Genomic DNA, 23702 nt, shown 5'->3' with positions numbered 1-23702 from the left:
ATGGAAAGGAGATAGGCCCCTGACCGGCTCCAGCCTTGCATCGTGATCCACACCGCCCCGTTCTTCCTGTCATCAGCCCCAGCAATACCGTCTATCTTTATTCTTTGTCTATTATGTCTAGATCCCAAGCTACTAATACGATACACTGTCATCCCCACAACAACTTTTTCGCCGAATCATGAACACTTTACGCTACAGCGAAAGTGCTCCTCGCTCTCAACTTCGCGCCAAACACATACAATGACACCATACCTGCGATGCCCACAACAGCCAAACCCGCAAGTAGACTCACTCCACCACCAACGCCGAGCTTGATGAACATGGGCCGCGAGAAGATGACGCACCCTGCGGCAAACAGCGCGCGGAATAGGTCGTTCCCTGCGAACAGTGATGCAGCGTACTGAGGGTACGAGAGCGGCAAGTAGACGAATATGCATTGAAAGATGATGAAGTTGGAGGTCACTAGGATGGTCACGCCGATCATGCTGACTATCCAGTGAACACTGTGACGGGCGGTCCAGCCTGTATCACATTGAGTGTCAGCAAGCGATATTGTCTGGTGGGAGGTTGAGGGTTGGGGTGGCGTTGAACTTACCAAACATGAAGTATCCCATAGGCAATGTACACACGGCGAATAGTGCCGGGACCAATCTGTGTTCTGGAGCGCGAAGACCTCGTTTCTTGATGTCCGGCACGAGATAGAGTAGTAGGTAGCCGTTGAACAGAGCCACGCCGATCAGGCACGCCACTCCGATGGTGAGGAATGTGAGGCCCAACTCGCCGAGGTTGAAGTGGTAGATATCGATGTAGACTAGGGGGAAGACCTCGAAGAAGGAATAGTAGATACCGTAGGTGAGGGCAGTCTGTACATCATACGTTAGCTCGAAGCCTGATTGTAAGGTGGAGGCAGTAAAGACTTACGTAGACGTTCGTAAAGGACACGGCGGGGTCTTTGACCATGATCTCAATTGGTTTGATGATGGCGTCGGCGAAAATGGACGACAGTGTCATGGTTGCCTGCTTGATCTCGCTTTGAGACCTCAAGTCGGTGCGCCCTGTGAGCTGGCGGAGACGTTGGGCCCGGCGGCGGAGGATGGTTTCGGCGGATGTTTCGGGGCAGGCGATGAGATAGAGAACTAGGATAGGGGCTGACATCCAGACTAGGATCCAGAGGGACCATCGCCATCTGAAGGGGGTCCAGTGTGTCAGCTCCGCGACGCGGTGACAATGAAAAAGACCGTGGGTATGGATGTCTTACCCCTCTGCAGAGATGGCGTAGCCACTCACGACAGGACCGATCGCCGGGCCCCAGAAACAAGCGGCGGTCCAGGAGGAGAGATACAGTGGAAGCATGAGGAGGTTGAACTGTGATTAGGACATGTCAGCTTATGGGAGTGTGAAGAGGACAGTTTGTTATACGTACCATATCGCCCACGGATGCGCCTCCGTTGGCCAAGCACGGACTGCTCAATAAGCCCTGCAGGAAGCGCAGAACAAGCAGGCCAGCGTAGTTGTCGACCATGACTGTGGGGATGGATATGATGACGAAGAGGATGAATGTGGGTGTGTAGACCCCGTTCCTGCCGATGGCCGGGATCTCGCATAGCGGTGCAAACAGAAGAGGGCCGATACCGTCTGTTGGTCGGATGGTTAGTAGGGAGAGAGAAGCGGGAGAGACGACTCACATCCGATCACGTAGATTGCAAGACCCATTGCTGCTGCTGCATTGCCGACGTTGAATCTGTCCATGACACCCCTGAGAGCAAGAGTTAGACAGTGTCAATAGTTTGGATTTGCTTGTACCTACTGCTCGCCAAGGACGTAGATGCTCGATCCACCATACATGGCGAAGCTGTATAGGCTTTATGACGAGTTAGCCTGGTTGATTTGAAATGAGTGTAGTCTTCAGTCACCATATCTGGGTCAAGACAAAGATCTTCTTGCCCTGAGACCAGTTCTGTGGATTCTCTGGATCATCCGTGGTGTACCAGTCGACCAGAACAAACCCATCCTTGGACCTTTGAAGAGATATAGGTCTGCTTCTTGTCTTCTCAAGGTCAAGCTCTTCATCTAACTCGAGTCGTTCTCGTGAGTACTCCTGGCTCAGTTGCCGCTCCATGCTCGATTCAACTGGGAGTGTTTCCTCGTCAGTCGCGGCATCTCGCTCGGTGGTCTCTGGCGATGTCTCTAAAGTCTGGTTGATGGCTTCACCTGTTGCCTGCATCGGTTCAGTCTTAGTTCAACCATTATCTGTGGATACGCACGAGTTTTGGAAACTGGAAGCCTTCTCGTTCCTCAGGGTGCAGGAGAACCTTGTTGCGGGTGATCAAACGAATCAATTGGCCCAAAGGCGCGTCCCGAATTGTGTCCAGCATTCCGAGTGATTGTCTCTGTACGCCTGGGGCCCTGAAAACAGCGAGATCCAGGAGGATCCTTAGATGCTTATGAGATCGAGAGTAGACTTAGTACTTATAATGTCCTGGGCATAACGGCGTCGGTCGCCACAAACGCGGTGCGGACCAAGGCACTCGCTCGTCCGTGTCCGCTCGTCTCAACGTGATTAGTTTGTGATATTGACGAGGCTCAACAGCCTGTAACCATTTTCTGGGTGGAGACCCAATCAATCCTCGTTAGAGGGTGGCCTTGTGTAAGATCTGGAACCATCATTGGTTTCCTCTCAACAGCCGAAGGTAGATGCAAGGCTGTCTGAATCAGTTTACTCAGAGCCTGGTGCTGATTATTAATTCCAAATGACGATCAACATCTCCACGTCTTCTCACATCCCGCACGAAGACGCGTCATAGACCTCCATCCTCATGCGGAGATTTCGTATCGAATACAGACAAGCTAGCAGTGCTACTCGAGCAGACTAGGTTGGATGTGCATCCCTTTTCGGTATGTGTTGGAATAGCTTACATATGCCGGATATCCCTTGCCCCTTAATGCTTACTAAACGGCCGCACAGGACGTCCGTACCGCACTCGTGTTCGGATCTCAATTATATTTTTTACTCTCCGACGCCGCAATTCGGTCGAAGCATCAGATCTTCCATGTAAAAGAAGAATTCAACCCGCATCAACGCACATGTTGCGAAGCACGGACGTGGGCGTGCTTCCACGCACTTGAGAGCGACTACGGTCTGTCAGCCCGTGAGTCTTTGAGAGACGGGTTTCGGCGAAAAGCTGCAGAGAGGTCCATTTATCACCGAATATTCTCATACAACCTCGTTGATCAGTCTACCTTGATCACAATCTTGCCGAAGAACTCCTGTTGATCCATGTAGTGGTAAGCCTCCTTCGCGGAGTGAAAATCAAAGATCCTGTCCGAGACAACAGGCTTGATACCTTTGTCTTCGAGGAATGAGTTCATCTCACGGAATAGCTTCCGCGACCCGACGTTGATGCCTCGGACTATGCAAGTCTTTTGCTGGACCAAGCCAAAACTGGTGGGTGAAGCGCTCTTTCCGCCCAGAAAACCGACCAAGGAGATGACTCCCTCAGGCCTGACTGCTGATATGGACTGAGATATCGTAGTCTCCCCGCCAACCTCTACGACATGATGCACTCCGAGTCCATCCTCGCTTAGTGCCTTTGCTGTGTCACCCCAGTTCGAATCGTCTTGGTAATTGATGACATGGTGAACGCCTAATTCTTTCAGCCTTTTCGCTTTCTCCGGACTGGAAGTTGTACTGATCACTGTGGCACCAATGGCGAGTGCAAACTGTATCGCGAACAAGGAAACTCCACCTGTACCTTGGGTGAGCAAAATTTCGCCTTTCTGCAGAGATTTCCCATGCAAGCCGAAAAGACAGTTCCAGGCCGTCACAGCGGCGCATGGTAAGGTGGAGCCTTCAACAGAGGTGAGGTGCTTCGGTAAGCACACAAGGCCAGTCTCTTCGAAAATGCCGTAATGCTGGAGGACTCCATCGCGCTGGCTTCCCAGGCTACTTGCTCGGATCGGCGGTGTAATGATTCCGTCTTGATGATCTTGCATAAATGACATGCAGACCTTGTCTCCGACTTGGAATTCATTGACTTCGTCGCCGATGGCAATGATCTGCCCGCAGCCATCAGAAACCGGTACGAACGACTTCGCGACTTGCCAAATGTATCGGTCCGTGGCCATTGCGATGTCGCGATAGTTCAATGACGCCGCTTCTATGCGGATCAGACATTGTTTCCCACTTATTTCGGGAATAGGTATGTTGTCTTCAAACTGGAGTGCGTCGATGCCGGCATTGGCACGTATAAGCCACCTCGAGTTTCTTCTGGTGGTCATTGCTACCCCTTGATGCTTTTTCGTGACTTTGAACTTTCATGCATATTATCGTAGATGATCAAGTAAGGCATATTGAAGTCACTCCCCACAGGTAAGGCGGCTTGGGGTACAACAGCCCGGAGTGTATATGTGGGGCTTCTCCAGCTTCTCGGAAATCAGAGCATCTCCCGCATGTCAAGCTTCCCCAAGACCATAGCTTTTGGGGGTCGACTTAGTGGCTGATCCCCAAGGACTCCGCAAGACGGCACACGGGAAAGCCTTGGCCAGGCACGCAGCATGGTGACGATGAGGAATGCATTTATTCATCTCTGGAATTGTAGCAAATGAGTGCAATGGAAATAGGAAGATCGCTGCTGGCAGCCCATAGCCGTTCCATACCCTTTCAGTCTTCCCACTGTTTGCAAGCCTGCAAACCGCCCATCAACCGCTTGGTAATGTCATTGTCCTCGCACTTCATGATCCATTCCTCCTTCCCTCCTCCTTTACCGTCAAGACCATAAGTCTTGCCAAACCCGGACACGAAATTCTCAAAGGTAGTCTCCGGCTTCTCACGACAAAGCCCGCAGAGAGTGTTGACGACCTCGTCACTAAAGCCCACGCGAGGAAACGCGCCGACAATCTCCTTGTACTTCTCGACTGTGATGGGATTGCCAGGAAGCGGTAGGTTGGGGCCCATAAAGTCTGCGAAGATGCCCAAAGCCACAGCAACGACTTCGGGTTGTTTGTGCTGCGCAATCGAGGGTGTCGTGTGCAGGGCGATGGCGTCCCACAGCAATTGAATACGGTGGGCATCCCATTCTCCACTGGCACTGTGGTTGACAAAGTCCCTCGCGATGTTGGCGCCATCGACTTCAAAGCGCTTGTCGTTAGAAAGGAGCGATTTGGTCGTTGCCCAGCCCATGTCGTGCATCAGGCTGGAAAGCACCACAGCCTCCAGATCGACATTTGCGGATGCCAAGGGTGGGAATTCGCGGATCAGGAGCAAGGAGAATGACACGCAGCGGAGACAGTGGTTGACAGTGGCTTGGCTGGTGTGCTCTTTTGTGTAGGTGTACGCGGCATTGATGAGCTCGTTGGAAGGAATTGTGATCTGGCAGACTGGCAGGGAGGGAAAAGGGGATGAAGGAGACATGGTTGGATTTGATCTCGCTCCTCAACTATCTTCCCTGGGGATACCTTGACTGCGAATGTTCTTGCTTCGTGGCCGGGTGGCCAACATACCTTATATAGATCACATTGCATTGGGAGATCGTTTCAGGTAAGATGTTGCTCGCACAAATTCCGCATTGTCAGGTCGTGTGGTGGGGCTGAAGTTACGAATAAGGAAGTCTGAACGAGGCTTCCACAAGACGCATCTCGTTTATGCTCCTCTGACAGGAACATCCGGGTATAATCCGCCCTCGATGTAGATGAGCAGAGGCCTCAGGACGGAGAGAGCTGACCATGATTGGTCATGCACTGAGAAAGTACATTCCTCCGACGGACTGCGCCAACGACCCAAAATGGATGTCTTGCCTGTTTGAGCATGAGAGGTTGCAGAGGGGTTTGCATGTGCGAACGGGTCGGCCTCAACGTTAGTGTCAGACTTCGACATATGGTAGTGTAGCGGTACTTCGTGCCGGGAAAGCCTGATATTTTACTTTGTCAGCAGAAAACAGATACTTTCTACACTCCATTGGGCGGGTATACTCCGTCGCCAGTGGGCTCACACATGACTTTTTGCGAAAGCTCCGTGTCTGGGTGTCAGTGAAGGATTGTCATCTTTGGCTGGATTGCCTTTGGGCATGGGCAACAAGTGGTAGACATGATGACTCAGACTTGATTAGTGAACCGCGCGTATGTTGCAGCGCCTATGTTCACACACTCGCGGAAAGTTCTGTTCTGCTTCGTAGTACCAACCCCATATCTCGACAAACTGAGCGACAAGATCAGCACTGCTGCTAGTATCAGCATGCTTTGGCCCTACACACGATCTCTAGGTGATAGAAAGAATTGCAGGATGCGCTGAAGGACAGCCGGGTTCGAATCCTTCGGCAATAGCACAGATCAGACTGAGACGTGGCAATGGAGGCCTCAGTGTGTTGTCGGACACTCAATTGATAGAGACTTTGGCCCATTTCCCGCGAGAGAGAATTCCAGAAAGGTGTTTCCCCGTCTCAGCCGCTCTCCATTGGCATTGACATGAACCAAGAATTGTTGGCTAATGTAGTCAAGACTGTGCACGCCAAAGCAGCTGGGGCTTGGGGAGAGTTTGAAGTCCTACATGACTGCAGTGATCTCACCGACGCCTTGCTTCTCAATGCTGTCGGCAAAAAAACGCCTGTTCTGGCTCGGATCTCCACGGTCGCCGGCGAGAAAGGCTCTAGCGACACAGTACGCGATGTCCGTGGATGGGCCATGAAGTTTTTCACGGAAGAAGGAAATCAAGATTTCGTGTTCAATGACCTGCCAGTATTCTTTATCCGTGACCCTATAAAGTTCCCAAGTATGAACAGAAGTCACAAGCGTCATCCACGGACTAATGTGCCGGACAACAACATGTTCTGGGATTTTCATGTCAATAACCAGGAGGGCATACACGCTCTCATGCACTTATTTGGTCAACGTGGCATCCCAGCGTCTCTACGCCACATCAATGGGTATAGTGTTCACACATATACCATGAACAAAGAAGATGGAAGTTTCAAGTATGTCAAATGGACTCTACGGCCAGAAGATGGCATTGAGACTTTGCCATCAGATGTTGCTCTTCGGCTCGCTGGAGAAGAACCTGACGATCAGATCAAGGACCTCTTTAACGCTATCGAGCGAGGAGAGTATCCGAGATGGATCGTTTATGTTCAGGTCATGAGTTCAGAGGAAGCTGCGTCTGCACCGATCGACATCTTCGACAACACATTCACATGGCCTCACCGCGAGTATCCACTAAGGCCACTTGGACGACTTACTCTGATGCAAAATGTAAGCACTCTCCTCTGACCTAAAACCTCCCACTGATAGACTTGTCAAGCCGAATAACTACTTCCAAGAAATCGAACAAGCAGCGTTCTCGCCCTCGAACATGGTTCCAGGCATTGGACCTTCTGCTGATCTCGGTTCGTTCTCGACACTCCCACAACATGTTGTCGTAAGCGCCACAACTAACAAACACTGATAATCTAGTCCTTCAAGCACGCATCTTTAGCTATCCTGACGCCGCGCGCTATCGTGTCGGCCCGAACTACCAGCAACTTCCCTCCAACAGACCGCGGTCGAAAGTGTATTCCCCCTATGAGCGCGATGGACCCGGAAGAATTGACGGAAACTACGGCGGGGATCCTGACTATGTCCAGTCCTCACTCCAACCCTTGAGAGTGAGCACACGTCATGCAGTGCCTACGCATGAACAATGGAATGGCCATGTGGTGCAACATTCGACCGAGGTGACAGATAAAGATTTCGAGCAACCAAGGGCACTGTGGGAGATTATTTGCAGTGAAAAAGATGGGCAGATGCAATTCCTGGACAATATTGTGCCGACTTTGTTGGGAATCAAGCACGAGCTGCTAGTCAGAGCCTTGGGTACGTGTTTCGCTGTTCCTCCGTGTTTGCGTGACTTTGATAGGACTGATGAGATGCCAGATATGTTTGCTCGTGTCGATCCCGACATAAAGCACCTCCTAGAGGCAGAGATACAAAGAAGGGGCTCGGAGAAGAGTGGCGCTAGCCCCAATCAAACTCAGAAATACTCTGTGGCTACCTAGTGCAGAGATCTCGATCAATACAACAACCCGTGGCGAGAAGAAATCGTGACTGAGGATTTTGATCACTTTTGGACATAATGTGATGCATACTATTGGCTCTGCTGCTATGGCTGGCCCTCCGAAGCCATTCATTTCCCATGTCTCTGGCGGGGAGTAACCATTGAAGAAATGTGACCGAAACATCTGCGTTGATGGCAGATCGTGTATCGTTGTTTTCAGGGGTTCTACCTGCTCAGACGCTGCAGCTCGGCGTTACTTGGGTTTGATACGGAAATATAGTATCTGTATGCCAGAACTGTAGAGTCCAGAAGAGGGTGCGATGGTGATGCATGATGGAAACACCATGTAAGCAGCAACAACTTCCCAACACAAGCACCAAGTCGAATCGCTGATCGTATGTTGGAGATGACATTGCCAGTCAGCCTGGTTTTTGTAAATTCTGGGTGTTTGGGGCGCGGGCTGAACGGCACAGGAAGCCGAATTTCTGAGCTCTGATTAGCGGATCAAACTTCCTCCTCCACGCCCGGACTTGATATCCAGGCCCATAAGCGCCCACAATGAGGCCCCGTGTTGCTTGTGACGACATCATGCGTTTCAAGTCCATCGACGACCCTTATCACACCATACGAGTTTCCTTGTATCTGGAGTTCAATCATATCAATTAAAGCATCAAGACACAGGTTGTCTTGATCTTGTTATCGTCTGGAGGCATCTGCCATCACATCCGGCATCATCTCCTTCCAATTAGCGACTTTCAAATACCCAAAATGCATATGCGTCTCGTCACGGTTCTTGCAGCCTTGACTGCCTTCTCCGCAACAGGTTCTGCGGATCAAGTTCCCATAGAGCCAGCAAAGAAAGACCTCAGTATCCCGCCCATCGGTTTAGGATTATGGAACTCCAAGGATAAAGATGTAAGTCACTCATTGGGATACCCGGTTTGCAGAGTCTCAGACTTAATGATTATGGCATGACAGGCATCCAAAGCAGTCGAATATGCCTTCAAAGCAGGCTACATCCACCTCGACTCAGCCGCCGCCTACGGCAACGAAGACTACGTCGGCGAGAGTCTCAGCGCGTCCAAAGCACCATCCCGCAAATCATACTGGGTAACTTCCAAGCTATGGAACACTGCACACCAGCCCAAACTCGTCGGCGAGGCTCTCAACAAAACCCTCTCCGACCTCTCCATCCCGTACCTGGATCTGTACTTGATGCACTGGCCCGTCGCCTTCTTACCGGACCAAGGTGGCCGCTCCGTAGTCGACCAGGACACCACTATCCTCGACACGTGGCGGGCAATGGAAGATCTCGTCCGCGCTAACTTGACGAAACATATCGGCGTGTCCAACTTCAGCCCACGCCAGCTCGACGAGGTTCTCAAGAACTGCGACATCTGTCCCTACGCGCACGAATTCGAAACACATCCTTACCTCCAACAGCAGGATTTTGTGGACTGGCACCAGAAGAACAACATCACCGTCATTGCGTACAGTCCACTCGCCAATCTCAACCCCACGTACAAAGATAAGTATCCTGACATCGGTTCGATCTTGGACGATCATTTCTGGAAGAAACTCGCCAAGAAGAAGAATGTCACTGTCGCGCAGGCCATTTTGGCTTGGGGCATCCAACGAGGAACCGTGGTGATCCCGAAGAGCGTGCACGAAGTGAGGATCATCGAGAACCTGGGAAGCGTCAACGTGACGTTCTCAAAGAAGGAGATGAAGAAGATTCTGGCGCATGATAAGAGGGCGAGGTTCAACAACCCCTCAGAGGACTGGGGCGTCAAGCTATTTGAAGAACTCGATGATGGGACAACCCGATTGATGTGGGCACAAGACCTATGATTTTGGACTCTTTGAAAATACGAATTGAAAGGATTCTCGGGCAGGGAATCACTCTAGCTGACCGCGTGAACAATGTAGGGGAACAATGTCAGGATATAGATTTGCACCATAGGCAGTACGCCGCGTAATTTGATACCACTAAAAACGCTTGACCCCTAACGCTCAGCCTGTCCTGATGACCATGCCCACCCGATATGTTCAAACACCAGCACCATACCGCCGCCCCATGATGACCTTGAAGCCTCGACAAACGCCAACGCTCCGAGTGAATGCAGCCACACGACCCAATGTTATGTCCCCGACAGCAAAGGCGAGTGTCATGTGTTTCACGATTATTGTTGTTGGGTTGATTAATCGTCGATATCCTGGTGACGGGCCAATACCTTTCTTTGGTATTCTTCGGGGTCTTTTTGATGAAGTTGAGCAGCTTCGTTGTTTAACGGGCTCGCGCTGGTATACCAAGTCAACATTTCGTTCTTCGGAAATTAGAACAATCCTTACTTGTTGGGTTCTCCCAGCAGACTCTGCAAGCTCAGCAATACTGTCTGCACATTGTATACTGCGCTCCACTTGTCCTTCAAGATATCCAGGCATATCCGTCCACTGAAGTCAATGTTGGGATGATAGATCGGTGTCTTGAAGAGGACAGTGGGAGCAGTATAAGGGTAGTTGCCTGGGAATTCAAAGCTGAGCTTGAGGTTGAGGTCTGCGTAAGGAGTGTCTTTGGGGCCGATGATGGTGGCGGTCCAGTGTAGGAGGTTGCCATCTGCGTCAGGGAATGCTGAGATGCCAGGCGTAGGAGACATCATGAGAGCCATAAGTTCTGATTGTAATCTGCCCGATGGTCAATGGATCTTCTTGTGGTGCAGGCTGCTTATCGAACCTCTTCGTTACACTCTGAGTGTCGGCCTTTCGTGGCGCCACGGATAGTTTCTGTTGTTCAGCCATGGTGGACAAACCCGGAACAGCGTTCTGTGTGTCCTCGAGTTGAAAAGCCATGCTCATTGCTGGCAGTGTGAAATAGATCGATGGCGTGGAGACCAGTCCGCTTGCGAGTATGCGAGTATGGTCGGGCAATGGAATGCTGCAACCGGAAAAATGGTCTGGACGACGAAAAGGCCGTGGGCTCGCCCGCTATGACAAGTACACAAAAATGGGAGATGCAACCAAAAGGGAATTTCAAGGGAGTCGGACCAAAGTACTGGGAATAGGAATATGCAAGTGAAAAGGTATTTCTCAGGGATGTGTAGAGTGAAAGGCAAGAACGAACGATCAGACAGTGAAGAGATCCGGTCAGTGAACTGAACTGAACTGAAGTGAACTGTTGACGGGCCGATGGTCGCTGCAGTAACAAAAACACGGGCCTCGAAAAAATGACGTCGCGTCGAGGATGTCTCTCGACCAACGGCTCGCGCAATTCACGCTTTTACTCTAACAACGACGCGTCGATCATACAAGTCCAGGGCAACACGACGATTGATGATGCTGTTCAGTCTCGATTGAAACATGAAGACGCGATCTTGACGCCGCGCAGCTAAACTGCTGCAACCACTACAGTATCATGAACGGCATTCCGCATTCTCAATTGGCACCTCTGCCTGACCAGGTGCCATTCCGGATAGTCTCACCCACAATTGGTTCCGGTGCATATGCATGGTAAATGACTTTTGTCCGCAAAGATTCTCAAGTCGACTGGCTTTGTGCTAAGTCTCCACAGCATAAAGAAAGCCGCTCCTCTGCGAGAAGAAACTCCTGTCTTCGCCGTCAAGTTCATAAACAAGCTGTTCGCACAAAGATATGGCCGGATTAAACAGAAACAGCTGGAGATGGAGATATCCTTACACAAACATCTCGGATTCCACAAAAACATAGTAGAGTTCTTCGATCATGGAGATGATCCTGCTTGGGTGTGGATTGCCATGGAGCTGGCCGAAGGAGGCGATTTGTTTGACAAGATTGAAGCCGACGCAGGCGTATCCCAAGACATTGCTCATGTCTATTTCACGCAGTTGGTCAGTGCAATCGGCTACATGCATGCCAAAGGCGTGGCACATCGCGACATCAAACCGGAAAATGTGCTCTTGTCCGCAGATGGAGACCTCAAAATAGCCGACTTTGGAATGGCGACATTGTTTGAATATCACGGCAAGAGAAAGCTGGCGACTACTCTCTGCGGAAGTCCACCTTATGTCGCTCCAGAGGTTCTGTCGCGTAGTACACAGTCGGGCACAAAAGGAAGCGGCTATGCAGCAGATATGGCAGATATTTGGTCTTGCGGAGTTGTTCTCTTTGTTCTTCTGGCTGGAAATACACCTTGGAGCCGACCTGTCGAAGGACGAGACGAATATGGCAGATGGAACGAATACACCGAATATGTTTTAAGCAACGGAAGACCAGACGACGAGTTATGGGACGCTTTGCCCTTGGACGTGCTTTCGCTTTTGAGGGGAATGATGCGGGTAGATGTCGACACCAGGTTTTCGCTGGAGGATATCCGTCGACATCCTTGGTTCACCAGGCCCAACAAGTTTATGGACCAGAAAGGCCGAGTCAGCGACCCCATCACCATGGCTACGAACATGTTTGAGGCACTCCACGTCAGCTTTGATGCAGATCCGTTTGCCGGAACACAGAGAAGTACACAGTCCGACAGAATGGATGTTGATCAATCTACAGTCAAATTGGCATCAACCCAACCTTCAGTACCAACAGAAGATATGTTGTTCGATTGGGATCGACCTAGGAAATTTGTGGTTGCCAGCACCCAAGTTGGAACGGGTCTGGCTGGTTTGCCGGCTACACAATCAGCATCGAACTTCCTAGCTGACGAACCCTCAACGCAACAGTTTGCGCCAACACCGAGCGTCCCAATGAGCCGAACACAGATGGCTCGGAGGTTCCGTGATATTTTACCTGCTGAGAGTCTCACCAAATTCTATTCTGGCTGGACATTGAATTTGCTTGTTCCCCATGTCTTGGAAGCCCTTCATCGATTAGGAGTGCCAACGCCGAACACTCCTCGTCCTACGGCTCAAGATATGCATTGTGTGGTGAAAGTAAAGACACAGGACAGTCGAGGGTGTCCGATGAGCGGGAACATCGCCATTGTTATGGAGACTTACGAGGATGGGCTGCTCCTAGGAGAGGTCAATTTTGTCAAGGCTTCAGGAGATCCATTGGAATGGCGGAGATTATTCAAGCGAGTGGCCGTCTTGTGTCAGGAAGCAGTCTTCAAGCCGGCATATTGACGTGGAGTCGGGCAACATGACACAGAAAAAGCACTAGACATGTTATATAAGTGATAATGACCGAGATGAAGCCCCGGATTAGGCACGACTGGGGAAATTGATTGAGGCTGTACTCCATGTCTCCGCATTATTGATTGATTGCCTTTGCCTCGGTGGTGCTCGGTCTTTTTGTTGTTTGATTTTCACATGCTTTCTTAATATTGAGCATGCGCGCGCAATGACGTTTTCTATTTCGGTCGCGGGCGTGTTTTGACGCCCATGTGATCAATTCCATCTTGAGTGAAAGGCCAGTATTTCAACAATCATCACTTCTTTCTGCTTGTTTGACACTGTTTCTCGACTCTGTTACTATTCGACTTCTTCGTTGACGTTGACATTGTATTTCCGAGCACAAAACAAAACTATCCATCATGTCTCTCAAGAACGGTGAGTATTCCCCTCCGCAGGCTGACCACGTTCATCTGACTTGATTCTTCCAGACGCATTTCCCTCATCAGCAGCCTTCCAGGCTATCGACGGTGCCCTCTCCAACGACGCCGAACGCAAAGCCGCCATCAAGACCGGAGGCGCTGTGTTCTCTTTCAAGTTGACCAACGACAAAGGTGAAGAGGACGCCTGGTACCTTGATCTTAAAGAGAGCGGAAAGGTCGGCAAGGGAGAGGCTCCGGCTGGGAAGAAGGCTGATGTAACTCTTGTCTTGACTGACGAGAACTTTGGCAAACTGGTCGCCGGCAAGTCAAAAGCACAAACATTGTTTATGAGCGGCAAGCTGAAGATCAAGGGTAACGTGATGAAGGGTATGTATACCACCCGCTTTCACGCACTGGTCTATGGGACAGAACTGACGAACTTGAAGCTACCAAGTTGGAACCTATCCTGGCAAAGGCCAAAACACAGTCGAAGCTATAAGATACAAATTCACACACACCTATCTTACATCCCGGCGCAATCCTCTTGCTGTGGCAGACAAAAAGCTGTACTTATACAAGATCCCTCTTCGGGGTGGACTCAATCAAAATACACACTTTCGGCTTTGTGCGTGGCAGTCTTGCCGCTCTTGCTGCTCTTGACCACGATTCTTGGGTCATCCTTGCTGGCTTTGACTTGTTTACCGTCGACTTCTTTGCCGGATTTCAGTACTTCGACGACTGTACCATCAGTGAAACCCTGCGGGGACTTCCAGTATACTTCTTGCCCTTTCTTCGGAAGCCTCGAACTGGATCCTTGAGGCGCTGGGGCGTCGTCACTGCTTTTGTCGGATCTCGACTTCGCAGCACCAGAGTTACTCTTCTGCTTCTTCTTGGTGTCCTTGTCTTCATCGATCTTGTCGCTCTTGGTGCGACTACGTTTTTGGCCCGGCTGGTCGTCCTTCTTCTCGTCATCTTTCGTGGCCTTGTGGTTCTCGGTGCCATTCTTCTTTCCCTGATCCTCCTTTTTGTCTTCTTTCTTCGTGCTACTCCTGGTGTTCCTCTTGGACGCGTCCTTCTGGTCTTCTCCCTTCTTCTCGTCTTCCTGGTCTCCATCCTCATGGGCGTTTTTCCGTGCCGATTTCGCGCGTGGAGTGTTCTGCACGAACTGGTGGCCTTCCTTGCTACCTTCCTGCTTCTTCTTCTCCGTCTCCTCCTTCTCTTCCTCATTCATCTCCTCCCACGCCTTCTTCGGCAAGTATCTCTTCTGCGTCCCATCTTTTTGTTTGGCATGCGCACTGCCCTCCTTGGTCTGCCACTCTTCCTCAGTCCACTTATCCAGGTGTTTCTGCGACTCGTCCTTATCCTCCTTGGGTGTGGTGTAATCACCACCTCTGGCTTTGTATTCCTTTGCCATCATTTGAGCCTATGACACGACCATGAGCATGCGCGTGAGATGTGACTGAGCGCATTGCATACCTTACGCGCCGACCATTGCCCCGGGGCACCTCCTTTGTCGCCTTGCTGTATCTCCTCCTTGACGTCCTCCCTCAACTTGGGGTCGGTGTACTTCTTGTCTTTGGAAGGCATGTTGAACCTTGTAAGCACGGAAAAACGTGCTCGGTAACAATACCGATTGATCAAAGGACGAGCAATAGTTCTACAGCCTTGCATGTATCAAGCGAAAAACTTACCGCGCGAAACATAAATCTGACGCCATCTGCAAGGGCACGATCGATCGTAAAGTACTCGCATGCCAAAGGCACGGGGCAGATCCATCGTCATCGATTCCAGTCTCATGGCTTACCAGGTATTGCTGGTAGCCAGCCTCACGCGACATGATTGATCAATAAATGATATCACGACTTCATTGAGGGTGATAATCTTGGTGATCGTTGAGGGTTGGCTGACTAAGGAAATCCCCGATACAACCTAGCCTTAGGCTTTCCAGTGGGCTTTCCCTTCCACACTGTCTTCTTTCCGTCTTCCCATATCATCTTATTTAACAATTTCCAAGTTCCTCCCGAGTCTTCTTCTTCTCGTGCTCAGTCATCCCGAAACCTAGCTTTTCGCTGACTTCTAGTTTGGCCTTCCTATCTTCCTCCATGCTCTTCATCTCCTCGTGCCGCTGCGACAGCCAGGCCAACCAGTTGGTGAATCGGACCTTGTCTGATCCCATGGCGTCCTTGCCTCTCAGTACCAGCAGCTGATGCAGCAGGTTGGGCAGCGCTTCTCTTCCACGGTCGGCTCTCTATTGGGCGAGCGTATGACTTCGGAGCAGCCTCGGTTTTCCAGCCAACGAAAAGGTAGATGAAAGTGACAAGAATCTCCTCCACGACAGCCATGACCACAAGCACTGTGACCGAGCCTGAGAGAACGTTGAAGGTGTGGCTGTGATGAAACACGAGCAGCAGAGAATAGACCAGTCGGACCAATATCAATGGCATAGCGGTGACCACTGCCCAGAACAGCCATCTCTCTCCACACGCAATGTTAGAGACATTCGACAGTGACACGAAAGCCACAAAGAGCAGCGCCATGTACGCGATGATGTAGAGGACAATCCCAACCTCTGAGGTTGTCTGCGTCTTGTACACGCCCGTGGACGAGACGCTACTGGTACCACCAGCGATGCTCAGAATCAGACCCACGGTGATGAAGAGCTGGATCACACGGAAATGTACCGCGCCTAACATGGGTTTCGATGTGGAATTGATAGAATCGACACTATGCTTTGATTAGCATTTCAGCACAAGGCATCCAGTGAAGCCAAGTTCCTTACCATCGAGATAGTAAACCAAGGGTGGCAAGCAACAGAGGGGATATGCCGATGGAGTCGAGAATGATGGTTGCCTCTAGCAAGCCTTGGGACTGATCATGATATGTTGCGAGCTGACAGCAGGCGCCGATGATGCGCACCAGGCACAGTATCAAGGTAAACACCCATCCGGATGAACGACCAAAGCCATGACGACTGCAAATGATAGTTGCGATGGCGAGGGAGGGAAGGAAGACTCCAAGCTCAAGGATTGAGACTCCACCTCGTGCGTTGAGCTTCATCTTACTCGGCCAGGTCGTGCTTTGGGACTGTCTTGGTTGGTGAGGTAAGAATGAGGAGAAGTGATGAGGCTATTGAGTTGGCGTGGTAATATACACAGCGCCAGGGAAAGACTTATATATTACTCGACTCTTCACTTGCCAGTCTGCGGGCTCTTGGAAATTTCTCTCGGCCACGAAAGCATTTCCATATCCGGCCTGTCTCGAGCACGCGGTTACTAAGGCTCGCAATTTGCCCCGCGCCTTTCCAATCTCTGAGCCTCGAGTCGCAGTCGCAGTGCCGTCCGAGAATGAAGCATCGCGAAGTCCGCTAGGTAGCATTCAACGATGCTCGCTGCATACGCCACACGGGAACATGTCAACCTCTCAAGGACTTGTCCTTTAACCTCGACATCCCGCCAGTCAGAATTGGCCGGCGCCTTCCCATATCACGATGAACTGATTTTCGAGGCAGGTTGAAATGAAACCTGGAGGATGAGATGTGGGTCCAATTCATATGGAGCTAACTCAGAAGGGTATGGAGATCGTGTGGCGCATCTCGTGTAACATGGTAGCCGACCTCAATGCAGTGTAGGCTCGGCAGGTACCTCGTATCTACCACTCGGAACAACCCGGACAACAGATTCTCCCAAGTCAATCAACGCTATATGGTCTTTGCCTGTGCAATTGAAGTCGGCTCCCGGCTAACAAGCTTGTTTCCCGAATGGACCGAGTTTCTTGACAATCCTGCATGCCATCGTGCCATTCGACGACCAGTGCAACTTCGGAAACCTCGTGGCGCTGGTGGTGTGCGGGCGCAAGCATGACTAATCGGCTAAACTACTACGCCAGGTCGAGAATCTACGACTGCGGTCAGCATCGAAGTCGAGATTCGCCAATGTCCGGATTTCTTTTCCCAAACGGATGACTAACGGTTTGTACGTTGCTTTCTGGTGTTGAGCAGGACCCGGTCGTACGTTCAACATGAGCCTTGAGCATGAAAACCTAACACTCCCTCATACACAGCTGTTGGCGATGGACATCTTCATCACTCGAACCGTTCTAATACTTTGCCCTTTGTTCAAATCTTGATCTGGTTTCCATCAAGTTCCAGATGGTGTACAGCGGCCCTCCAAGTAAAGCTTGTCTTTCCTGCAGGAATAGAAGGATTAAGGTAGGTCATGCTTGTTTCACAAGTTGTCTAGCAGCTCGAAACGTATTCGGATGTTCGATCTTGGCCTGACAAGCAGCAGTGTGATCTAGCGATCCCCGAATGCAAGCAGTGTTCGAGGGCAGGTAGGGTATGCGAAGGCTACCGAAACCAGCTAGATCTGCTATTTCGCGACCAGACCCAGATGATCGCTGGGAAGGCGCAGGGTCTCAAGCAAAGGACGACCCAAACTCTCCACACTCAATCAGGTTGTGTAGGCACCTGCAACAGGCAACGAGTATCTACAACTTCTAGTCGTACAAGGCCTTCTGCAACGTGCCAGCCACAGTGTCCCTTGGCATGGTGTCCATCGACATCGCAAGACGATTATGCTGCGTGCTTCTTTTTCAGCAACTATAGCCGCCAATCATCCGAGCAGCCGCAACGGCTTTATGAGCACCTACCTATGCTGTACACTGATCGAGAAGCGAGCCACTTACCGAATTGTATCATTACAGCCATTGGGCTGGCTGGACTGGCGCACCGCAAGAAGAACCCTGACATGCTCGTAACCGCAGAAACGTGCTATGATTCAGCACTTCGTCAGACCAACCATGCTCTTCAGGATCCCCAGACTGCTTGCTCCGATCAAGTATTGGTAAGTGTTTTACTACTTGGTGTGTATGAGGTAAATGATTTTCCCGGTTCCTCTACCAACCACAATCCAGCTAATGTCTACAAGACAAACAACCGCGGGGAATGCCGGTCGACGACAAATTGGTTGAAACACGTTCAAGGAGCAAGTACATTATTAGGGCTTCGTGGGAAGCAGCAGCTCTCTACCGAGCTCGGTCGTCGACTATTCGAAGACGTGCGCATCCAGATTTTGTCACTATGTTCTCTGACAAGAACACCCATCCCCCAGGCTGTCCTTGATCTGTCGAATGAGTGTTGGTCACATGTCAGGGACCCGGCCGATGAGCTGGTCCTTATCAGTACCGACTTTTGGAAACTCCGTTCGGAAAGGCCGTTCCACCCACGCTCCTCGGACTCGGAGACGGTGGATCGAGAGATCGTGTTTCGTTGTACACCATTATTAGCAGAGCTCATTGCCTGGAGACTTCACCTGGATCCTGGATCTTCGCCACGTCGTGTCAGTATCATCGTCCCTCGATCAGACGTGCTCAGAGGATACTACGATGTCTATGAAGATGCATGGACTGCCGCACTACTCAATCAGTACCACAGACTCTCCTTGCTCGTGCAAGAACTGGCGGTCACTAGGCTCCTCAACCTCCAGCGCAAACACTTGCTCTCGCTGAACGAAACTTTGCAGATAGCGGACCTCCGCATTGACATGATTGCGCACATCGAAGCCATCTGTGCAAGCGTGCCGTATGTACTCGAGACTGGCCGCATCGAAGGTGGAAGAAGCCTTCTCTGGCCTCTGTACATCTGTGGGCAGCTTAACCCGAAGACATTGCCGATGGAAAGCGGCACACGCGACTGGATCGTGGGCAGATTGAGCGCGATCGGATCGGGCATGGGAGTGAGGCAAGCGCTGTTTTTGAAAGATGTGCTTGTGAGTCAGCAGGAAGTTACGGAGGTGTTGACTCAGGAGCAGGATTAGACTGCGCGTTAGACTTGTGTGATTGGGCACACGAATTATATTCCTCATTCGGGCTTTGGAGGACGAGAATGCAACTACAGTAGTCTTGTGGATGATGAGATGGAGTGCCTCGCCCCCATAGAAAGCACAAGCACTTGTTCTGACCAACCTTGGGATCTGGAGACGACCTAGGTAGGGTTCCTTTTTCCAAGGGAAGAATCAGGCCCCCATGGAGCCGCCCACAGCCATCGCTACTGCCAAGCAAGGCTACTAACTTAGGCTTAAAACAATTCAGAAATAAGGGCGCGGGATTGACCGAAAGCCGTCCATACATAAAATATTGAGGAACAGGATCCTTCTTACCAACTTCCTTAGCCATTTGAACTTATATTAAACAAGCTAAGCATGGCCATGGGCAATGAGAAGACTCTCTCCACAGTCATATCAAGGTGAGCAAGATATCGGTAGCGAGATCCACGATGTCATCTTTCACAGGTCAGTATGGGGACGAAAGTCTTGTTTTTCCCGCCTCTGCTAAGCTTACCATCCGTACTACGTACGCGTGCTCAACAACCCCAACACGCAGCTGATCATCAAGATATCAAGAGCGAAAAATGTCGAATCTGCTCTTATGATTCGACAAGTCGGGTAAGAATCGTTTAGACTTACTGCTGTTTCGGGCCGGTCTGCATGCTTGCGAACTTGTTGCGAGAAGCTAATTGCAACGGTGCCGGAATCGACCCAATGATGAACGGAATGGGTACGGAGTACCTCTAGGGAACCCGATATCGACAACAATCCGATAACGAGAGAATGACATGCTCGTGATTACCATCTTACACGAGAACCCTGATGACATGACGTTATTTTGAAGAAAGATATAAGGAGAGTGCGATTGAGACGATCACAATCCAGAAAACCACCAGCTAAGCAGAATCGCTGGGACTGATAATTCTCAATATGGCTTCCACGACAGGAGACAAAGACCAGTATATTCTGCTCAGGGATTCCAGTGCATCGTCAAGGTAATATCGAAATCGCTCCAGCTGAGAATGGTGAAGGCTGAAAGTGAACAAATCCAGGCTCTTCGGGCAACATTTTATAATGACGGCGAAGAACGGAGGATGGCTCTTGCATCCCAACGTGCAGGCCACGGCAGAGAAATCGAGAGCACGGATCGCAGACGTGGCCACTGGGAACGGGTATATTCGATTCCCTGGCAATCCAGGTGAAGGACTGTAAGCTAATCCGAGCCTGGAACCGCAGAGTATGGGCTGGGGAAGCGGCGCTCAAGTATCCCGACGCCCAAATCGTGGCTCTGGACATGTCGGATAAGCAATATCCACCGGGCTGGACAATGCCTAAGAATCTTTCATTCGACACCTACAACGTCTTGCAAGCCGTGCCGGACAAGTACATCGGGTATTTCGATATTGTACACATTCGACTTATTGCCGGCGGCCTGAAAGGGCCAGCAGATTATGCCGTGGTGACCGAGAATGTGTCCAAGATGCTGAGTGCGTTTGTCTTCCGGGCGAGATGCGCGGGTGCTGACAGTAAGGAAAGAACCAGGAGGCTACATTCAATGGCAAGACGTGTACGCGCCAGGCTGGCAGATCATTGACCAGACGCTCAGTTTTGACGTTGACGACGAGACGTTTCCGCCGTTTCTTGCAAAATTCGACGAGGCTGTCAGCGGCGGTATCACCCAGACACTGTCGCGAGGCATAAACCACATATTGAAGGACAACGACGACTTCGCGGACGTGGAGATGATGGTGCCGGGTGTCGTGCCATGGCTGCTGAAGTACGAGACGGATTACTTGGCCATTTCGTTCGCTGAGCTGGTCAAAGGATCCCGAGGGACTCGTGCTGTCGGGGAGGAGAGTCTTAGGTTGCTTGACGAAGCGGAGGGCTTGCTGCAGGAGTATCTTGGCCAAGGTGGGCTTTTGACTTACAAGACTATGTCGGTAGTTGCGAGAAAGGACAATGGGGCATGAGGTACATGTGTTGGGTAAACAGGATGGGGCTGGTTGGACGTTTCCCTGAATGACCTACATGTAGGCAATGGCGTCGTCTTGTAGAACATGCAGCCCCTCTGTGCTGAATCTAGCATCCTCATCCATCAGACTTGTCATGCGGGATCGTTAGATCTCTGTGCCTCCCCGTTCTGCATTTGCATGATGATTTCCGCCCCAGCGATTGGGCAAGATGGGCAAATGGTCTGCTCATGATACGAGGAAAACTCGTATCAACGGGCTTGAATGAGAAGTTCTTCGATGGCCACGTCATGGATATCTTCCCGCCTTCGCAAAAAAGTAATCAACAAGAAGTACAAGGCTGAAGTCTGAGATGTGCAGCCATACAGCCGGATGGCCGGTAGGATGTGTTAGGCTGGGGCCAGGCCTAAATATATATTGCCTATGGCTTGTTAGCTTGACCCCCGGAGGAATGCCGCCCATTAACGCAACCTTCTCTAACCCATTCGAGCCTTCCAGTCAGAGCATTACTCCTCTTCAATTTGATTGTGCTTGGATCTCCGGAGTCAATGGCTACCAACATGCACGCCTGACACGTGCCTGCTGATATGAAAGACATGAGGCTGACTGCCATTGTCTGCCGACGTATCAAATCTCCTAGCGCACCGCTGTCGCGGCGTTGAAACGTCGCTGGGCGACAAGCCGAGGAAAATCTGCTGGAAAAGTGTACCCTTGATCTAACAGGAGTTCTGTGGTCTAGACTCACAGCCTTTCGCGAAGAGAATTGTATGGCCATTCTGTCGCAAGACGAGACGCTGAGATGGTTCCTGACTGCTGCATTCCTCAAGTCGTGCCCAGCAAACGGGGGCACCGTTATCCAGTCAAACCGAAAAATGACAGTCAGCATTTGAATTACTGGCCGAATGTTGATGTGATGTGCGGCGTGCCTGGAAGGATTCCAGGAGGAAGAGCCTAGGCACCGTTACAGAAGCGTTTCGTCAACCCAATTTGCCTGCAAGCGACCAAGAACCCCGGTGTGTCCACTGTCCACGCCCAGCGTCGCGACCCCAAACGAACCCCTGACAGGTCCTGCCCTTTGTGTACCCCGGAAAACTTACGCGGGTATATCCCTACACGAATAATACGAGCAACGGTCTCAAACGTGAGACGTCTCCCATATCCAACGGCGACCGCACTCAATGGTTACAACGCCAATGCAGGATAACCATGCAACCCACGACCCATGACGACCCCAAACAGTTGAGGTTTTGCTAAATATGGCACAGCCTACTACGGTAAAAGCCTGGGCAGGATGATGCCCCCTTTCCCTGTGCAACCTCGTATGACTTGTATATAAGATCCTTCCTCTGCAAGAAAGTAAGTCGACACCACACTCTCAAAACCACAGCACCATCTCACAGCACATATACCACCACACTTCCCTCTTCCGCCCAGATCTCCCATCTATTTCACAGACCAGACCACCAGTCAAAATGCTCTCAACAACCCTCCTCCTAGGCCTCGCCGCCTCCGTCCTCGCCACTCCCCAATACGGCGACTCAGGCGCCGCCTCCACAATGTCCGGCTCATCAACATCCACAGCCTCAGCATCCACATCCTCCGCCTCAGGCGTGCACAGCGTCAAAGTCGGACCCGGCCTAACATTCTCCCCCGACACCGTGACCGCCGCTATGGGAGACTGGGTCGAATTCACCTTCGGCGAAGGCCACTCCGTCGCACAATCCAGCTTCGCCAATCCTTGCCAACCCATGAACGGCAGCTCCTACGTCTACTCGGGCTTCCCCGGTGACGGAGACGTATGGCGCATCCAGGTCAACTCCACCTCCCCTCTGTGGCTGTACTGCTCGCAGACGGGACATTGCCAAGGTGGTATGGCCATGGTCATCAATCAAGCGTATGTTTCCCCGTCCCGTGCCTCCCAGAAGAACCACGTTGCTAACATGTCTGGCGCAACAGATCAAGCGGTGCCAACACCCTTGACGCATACAAATCAGCCGCCGCCAATGCTCAAGGCTCCTCCCCTGCGACTGTACAAGGTGGTGTCTTCGGTGCCGCGTCCAACAGCAGCAGCAGTGGCAGCTCCAGCACCTCGGGAAGCGGGTCGTCGTCGACCGCAAGCTCGACTGGATCGGCCTCAACTTCTTCGTCGTCGGGTACCAGCGCTGGCAGCTCCAACACCGTCAAGAATGGGTTGATGCTCGCTGGTGCCATTGCGGCGGGTGTTGCTGCTGTGTTGTAAATTGGACACTTTTCTTGAAAGATGGTGATGATGGTTGTGCCTAGAAGTTAGCGATGGATATTGTGCACGCAGGATTTAGACATGACAGATGGAAATTCGAGACCGGGGTCTAAAAAGTCATTCGAATTATTTCTTGTCCCCT

At 51.2% G+C, this 23702-nt stretch overlaps 13 protein-coding genes across 13 annotated transcripts; 7 read left to right on the top strand and 6 right to left on the bottom strand.

Annotated features, from left to right (window-relative positions):
* Positions 1-4: 4 nt before the first annotated feature.
* On the bottom strand, positions 5-2773 carry EDD37DRAFT_169392 (multidrug transporter). The gene is made up of 9 exons (XM_062809845.1): positions 2265-2773; positions 1914-2218; positions 1808-1861; positions 1686-1756; positions 1424-1635; positions 1259-1365; positions 922-1186; positions 596-863; positions 5-522 (listed from the first exon to the last, which is right to left on the bottom strand). The coding sequence occupies exons 1-9, from the start codon at positions 2373-2375 to the stop codon at positions 188-190; spliced, it is 1728 nt and encodes a 575-aa protein (XP_062666110.1). The 5' UTR covers positions 2376-2773; the 3' UTR covers positions 5-187.
* Positions 2774-3231: 458 nt separating this feature from the next.
* EDD37DRAFT_569801 (alcohol dehydrogenase) lies at positions 3232-4278 on the bottom strand (the record flags this gene model as incomplete). The annotated part of the gene is made up of 1 exon (XM_062814243.1): positions 3232-4278. The coding sequence occupies one exon, from the start codon at positions 4276-4278 to the stop codon at positions 3232-3234; it is 1047 nt and encodes a 348-aa protein (XP_062666109.1).
* A 280-nt stretch (positions 4279-4558) lies between these two features.
* On the bottom strand, positions 4559-5528 carry EDD37DRAFT_640871 (uncharacterized protein). The gene has a single exon (XM_062817271.1). It carries the CDS (start codon positions 5408-5410, stop codon positions 4661-4663), a length of 750 nt encoding a protein of 249 aa, XP_062666108.1. The 5' UTR covers positions 5411-5528; the 3' UTR covers positions 4559-4660.
* A 701-nt stretch (positions 5529-6229) lies between these two features.
* On the top strand, positions 6230-8438 carry EDD37DRAFT_688496 (catalase-like domain-containing protein; the record flags this gene model as incomplete). The annotated part of the gene is given in 6 exon segments (XM_062819961.1): positions 6230-6257; positions 6277-6423; positions 6488-7239; positions 7289-7373; positions 7441-7839; positions 7900-8438. The coding sequence occupies 6 exon segments, from the start codon at positions 6230-6232 to the stop codon at positions 8019-8021; spliced, it is 1533 nt and encodes a 510-aa protein (XP_062666107.1). The 3' UTR covers positions 8022-8438.
* A 180-nt stretch (positions 8439-8618) lies between these two features.
* Positions 8619-9945, top strand: EDD37DRAFT_688495 (NADP-dependent oxidoreductase domain-containing protein). Its single transcript, XM_062819960.1, has 2 exons — positions 8619-8935; positions 8999-9945. Exons 1-2 carry the CDS (start codon positions 8789-8791, stop codon positions 9869-9871), a joined length of 1020 nt encoding a protein of 339 aa, XP_062666106.1. The 5' UTR covers positions 8619-8788; the 3' UTR covers positions 9872-9945.
* On the bottom strand, positions 9946-11178 carry EDD37DRAFT_640864 (ubiquitin-conjugating enzyme E2 C). The gene is made up of 3 exons (XM_062817270.1): positions 10755-11178; positions 10373-10705; positions 9946-10321 (listed from the first exon to the last, which is right to left on the bottom strand). Exons 1-3 carry the CDS (start codon positions 10874-10876, stop codon positions 10222-10224), a joined length of 555 nt encoding a protein of 184 aa, XP_062666105.1. The 5' UTR covers positions 10877-11178; the 3' UTR covers positions 9946-10221.
* Positions 11179-11301: 123 nt separating this feature from the next.
* On the top strand, positions 11302-13293 carry EDD37DRAFT_640862 (serine/threonine-protein kinase Chk1). Its single transcript, XM_062817269.1, has 2 exons — positions 11302-11527; positions 11589-13293. Exons 1-2 carry the CDS (start codon positions 11433-11435, stop codon positions 13117-13119), a joined length of 1626 nt encoding a protein of 541 aa, XP_062666104.1. The 5' UTR covers positions 11302-11432; the 3' UTR covers positions 13120-13293.
* Positions 13294-13529: 236 nt separating this feature from the next.
* On the top strand, positions 13530-14028 carry EDD37DRAFT_612966 (estradiol 17beta-dehydrogenase; the record flags this gene model as incomplete). Its single annotated transcript, XM_062815411.1, has 3 exons — positions 13530-13545; positions 13599-13916; positions 13976-14028. The coding sequence occupies 3 exons, from the start codon at positions 13530-13532 to the stop codon at positions 14026-14028; spliced, it is 387 nt and encodes a 128-aa protein (XP_062666103.1).
* Positions 14029-14127: 99 nt separating this feature from the next.
* On the bottom strand, positions 14128-15116 carry EDD37DRAFT_653815 (uncharacterized protein; the record flags this gene model as incomplete). Its single annotated transcript, XM_062818616.1, has 2 exons — positions 14128-14952; positions 15006-15116. The coding sequence occupies 2 exons, from the start codon at positions 15114-15116 to the stop codon at positions 14128-14130; spliced, it is 936 nt and encodes a 311-aa protein (XP_062666102.1).
* Positions 15117-15401: 285 nt separating this feature from the next.
* EDD37DRAFT_169109 (uncharacterized protein) lies at positions 15402-16866 on the bottom strand. The gene is made up of 2 exons (XM_062809839.1): positions 16309-16866; positions 15402-16253 (listed from the first exon to the last, which is right to left on the bottom strand). Exons 1-2 carry the CDS (start codon positions 16584-16586, stop codon positions 15620-15622), a joined length of 912 nt encoding a protein of 303 aa, XP_062666101.1. The 5' UTR covers positions 16587-16866; the 3' UTR covers positions 15402-15619.
* Positions 16867-17273: 407 nt separating this feature from the next.
* EDD37DRAFT_169113 (uncharacterized protein) lies at positions 17274-19599 on the top strand. Its single transcript, XM_062809840.1, has 4 exons — positions 17274-17500; positions 17589-17736; positions 17816-18400; positions 18455-19599. Exons 2-4 carry the CDS (start codon positions 17677-17679, stop codon positions 19340-19342), a joined length of 1533 nt encoding a protein of 510 aa, XP_062666100.1. The 5' UTR covers positions 17274-17500; positions 17589-17676; the 3' UTR covers positions 19343-19599.
* A 520-nt stretch (positions 19600-20119) lies between these two features.
* On the top strand, positions 20120-21532 carry EDD37DRAFT_169163 (uncharacterized protein). The gene is made up of 4 exons (XM_062809841.1): positions 20120-20346; positions 20404-20523; positions 20588-20838; positions 20888-21532. Exons 1-4 carry the CDS (start codon positions 20282-20284, stop codon positions 21319-21321), a joined length of 870 nt encoding a protein of 289 aa, XP_062666099.1. The 5' UTR covers positions 20120-20281; the 3' UTR covers positions 21322-21532.
* An 859-nt stretch (positions 21533-22391) lies between these two features.
* Positions 22392-23681, top strand: EDD37DRAFT_640845 (uncharacterized protein). The gene is made up of 2 exons (XM_062817268.1): positions 22392-23215; positions 23278-23681. The coding sequence occupies exons 1-2, from the start codon at positions 22794-22796 to the stop codon at positions 23558-23560; spliced, it is 705 nt and encodes a 234-aa protein (XP_062666098.1). The 5' UTR covers positions 22392-22793; the 3' UTR covers positions 23561-23681.
* Positions 23682-23702: the final 21 nt, after the last annotated feature.

This window comes from Exophiala viscosa (genome assembly GCF_022695815.1).
Source record: "Exophiala viscosa unplaced genomic scaffold EDD37scaffold_13, whole genome shotgun sequence".
NCBI lineage: Eukaryota > Fungi > Ascomycota > Eurotiomycetes > Chaetothyriales > Herpotrichiellaceae > Exophiala > Exophiala viscosa.
This window is presented reverse-complemented; position numbering and strand designations above follow the sequence as displayed.

What these genes read in the sequence shown, in the direction of transcription:
- EDD37DRAFT_169113 (XM_062809840.1), top strand. Translation starts at nt 17,677, where the DNA reads ATGGTGTACAGCGGCCCTCCAAGTAAAGCTTGTCTTTCCTGCAGGAAT. An exon ending in GCAGGAATAGAAGGATTAAG is followed by an intron (nt 17,737 to 17,815) that starts GTAGGTCATGCT and finishes GACAAGCAGCAG; the next exon opens with TGTGATCTAGCGATCCCCGA. An exon ending in TACTACTTGGTGTGTATGAG is followed by an intron (nt 18,401 to 18,454) that starts GTAAATGATTTT and finishes AATGTCTACAAG; the next exon opens with ACAAACAACCGCGGGGAATG.
- EDD37DRAFT_169109 (XM_062809839.1), bottom strand. Translation starts at nt 16,586, where the DNA reads ATGAAGCTCAACGCACGAGGTGGAGTCTCAATCCTTGAGCTTGGAGTC. An exon ending in CTTGGTTTACTATCTCGATG is followed by an intron (nt 16,254 to 16,308) that starts GTAAGGAACTTG and finishes ATCAAAGCATAG; the next exon opens with TGTCGATTCTATCAATTCCA.
- EDD37DRAFT_640845 (XM_062817268.1), top strand. Translation starts at nt 22,794, where the DNA reads ATGCTCTCAACAACCCTCCTCCTAGGCCTCGCCGCCTCCGTCCTCGCC. An exon ending in GCCATGGTCATCAATCAAGC is followed by an intron (nt 23,216 to 23,277) that starts GTATGTTTCCCC and finishes CTGGCGCAACAG; the next exon opens with ATCAAGCGGTGCCAACACCC.
- EDD37DRAFT_640864 (XM_062817270.1), bottom strand. Translation starts at nt 10,876, where the DNA reads ATGAGCATGGCTTTTCAACTCGAGGACACACAGAACGCTGTTCCGGGT. An exon ending in ACTCAGAGTGTAACGAAGAG is followed by an intron (nt 10,706 to 10,754) that starts GTTCGATAAGCA and finishes ACCATCGGGCAG; the next exon opens with ATTACAATCAGAACTTATGG. An exon ending in CTGCTGGGAGAACCCAACAA is followed by an intron (nt 10,322 to 10,372) that starts GTAAGGATTGTT and finishes TTGGTATACCAG; the next exon opens with CGCGAGCCCGTTAAACAACG.
- EDD37DRAFT_688495 (XM_062819960.1), top strand. Translation starts at nt 8,789, where the DNA reads ATGCATATGCGTCTCGTCACGGTTCTTGCAGCCTTGACTGCCTTCTCC. An exon ending in GGAACTCCAAGGATAAAGAT is followed by an intron (nt 8,936 to 8,998) that starts GTAAGTCACTCA and finishes ATGGCATGACAG; the next exon opens with GCATCCAAAGCAGTCGAATA.
- EDD37DRAFT_640862 (XM_062817269.1), top strand. Translation starts at nt 11,433, where the DNA reads ATGAACGGCATTCCGCATTCTCAATTGGCACCTCTGCCTGACCAGGTG. An exon ending in GGTTCCGGTGCATATGCATG is followed by an intron (nt 11,528 to 11,588) that starts GTAAATGACTTT and finishes AAGTCTCCACAG; the next exon opens with CATAAAGAAAGCCGCTCCTC.
- EDD37DRAFT_169392 (XM_062809845.1), bottom strand. Translation starts at nt 2,375, where the DNA reads ATGCTGGACACAATTCGGGACGCGCCTTTGGGCCAATTGATTCGTTTG. An exon ending in TTTGTCTTGACCCAGATATG is followed by an intron (nt 1,862 to 1,913) that starts GTGACTGAAGAC and finishes CTCGTCATAAAG; the next exon opens with CCTATACAGCTTCGCCATGT. An exon ending in TACGCCATCTCTGCAGAGGG is followed by an intron (nt 1,187 to 1,258) that starts GTAAGACATCCA and finishes GACCCCCTTCAG; the next exon opens with ATGGCGATGGTCCCTCTGGA.
- EDD37DRAFT_169163 (XM_062809841.1), top strand. Translation starts at nt 20,282, where the DNA reads ATGGCTTCCACGACAGGAGACAAAGACCAGTATATTCTGCTCAGGGAT. An exon ending in GATTCCAGTGCATCGTCAAG is followed by an intron (nt 20,347 to 20,403) that starts GTAATATCGAAA and finishes GAACAAATCCAG; the next exon opens with GCTCTTCGGGCAACATTTTA. An exon ending in GAATGTGTCCAAGATGCTGA is followed by an intron (nt 20,839 to 20,887) that starts GTGCGTTTGTCT and finishes CAGTAAGGAAAG; the next exon opens with AACCAGGAGGCTACATTCAA.
- EDD37DRAFT_640871 (XM_062817271.1), bottom strand. Translation starts at nt 5,410, where the DNA reads ATGTCTCCTTCATCCCCTTTTCCCTCCCTGCCAGTCTGCCAGATCACA.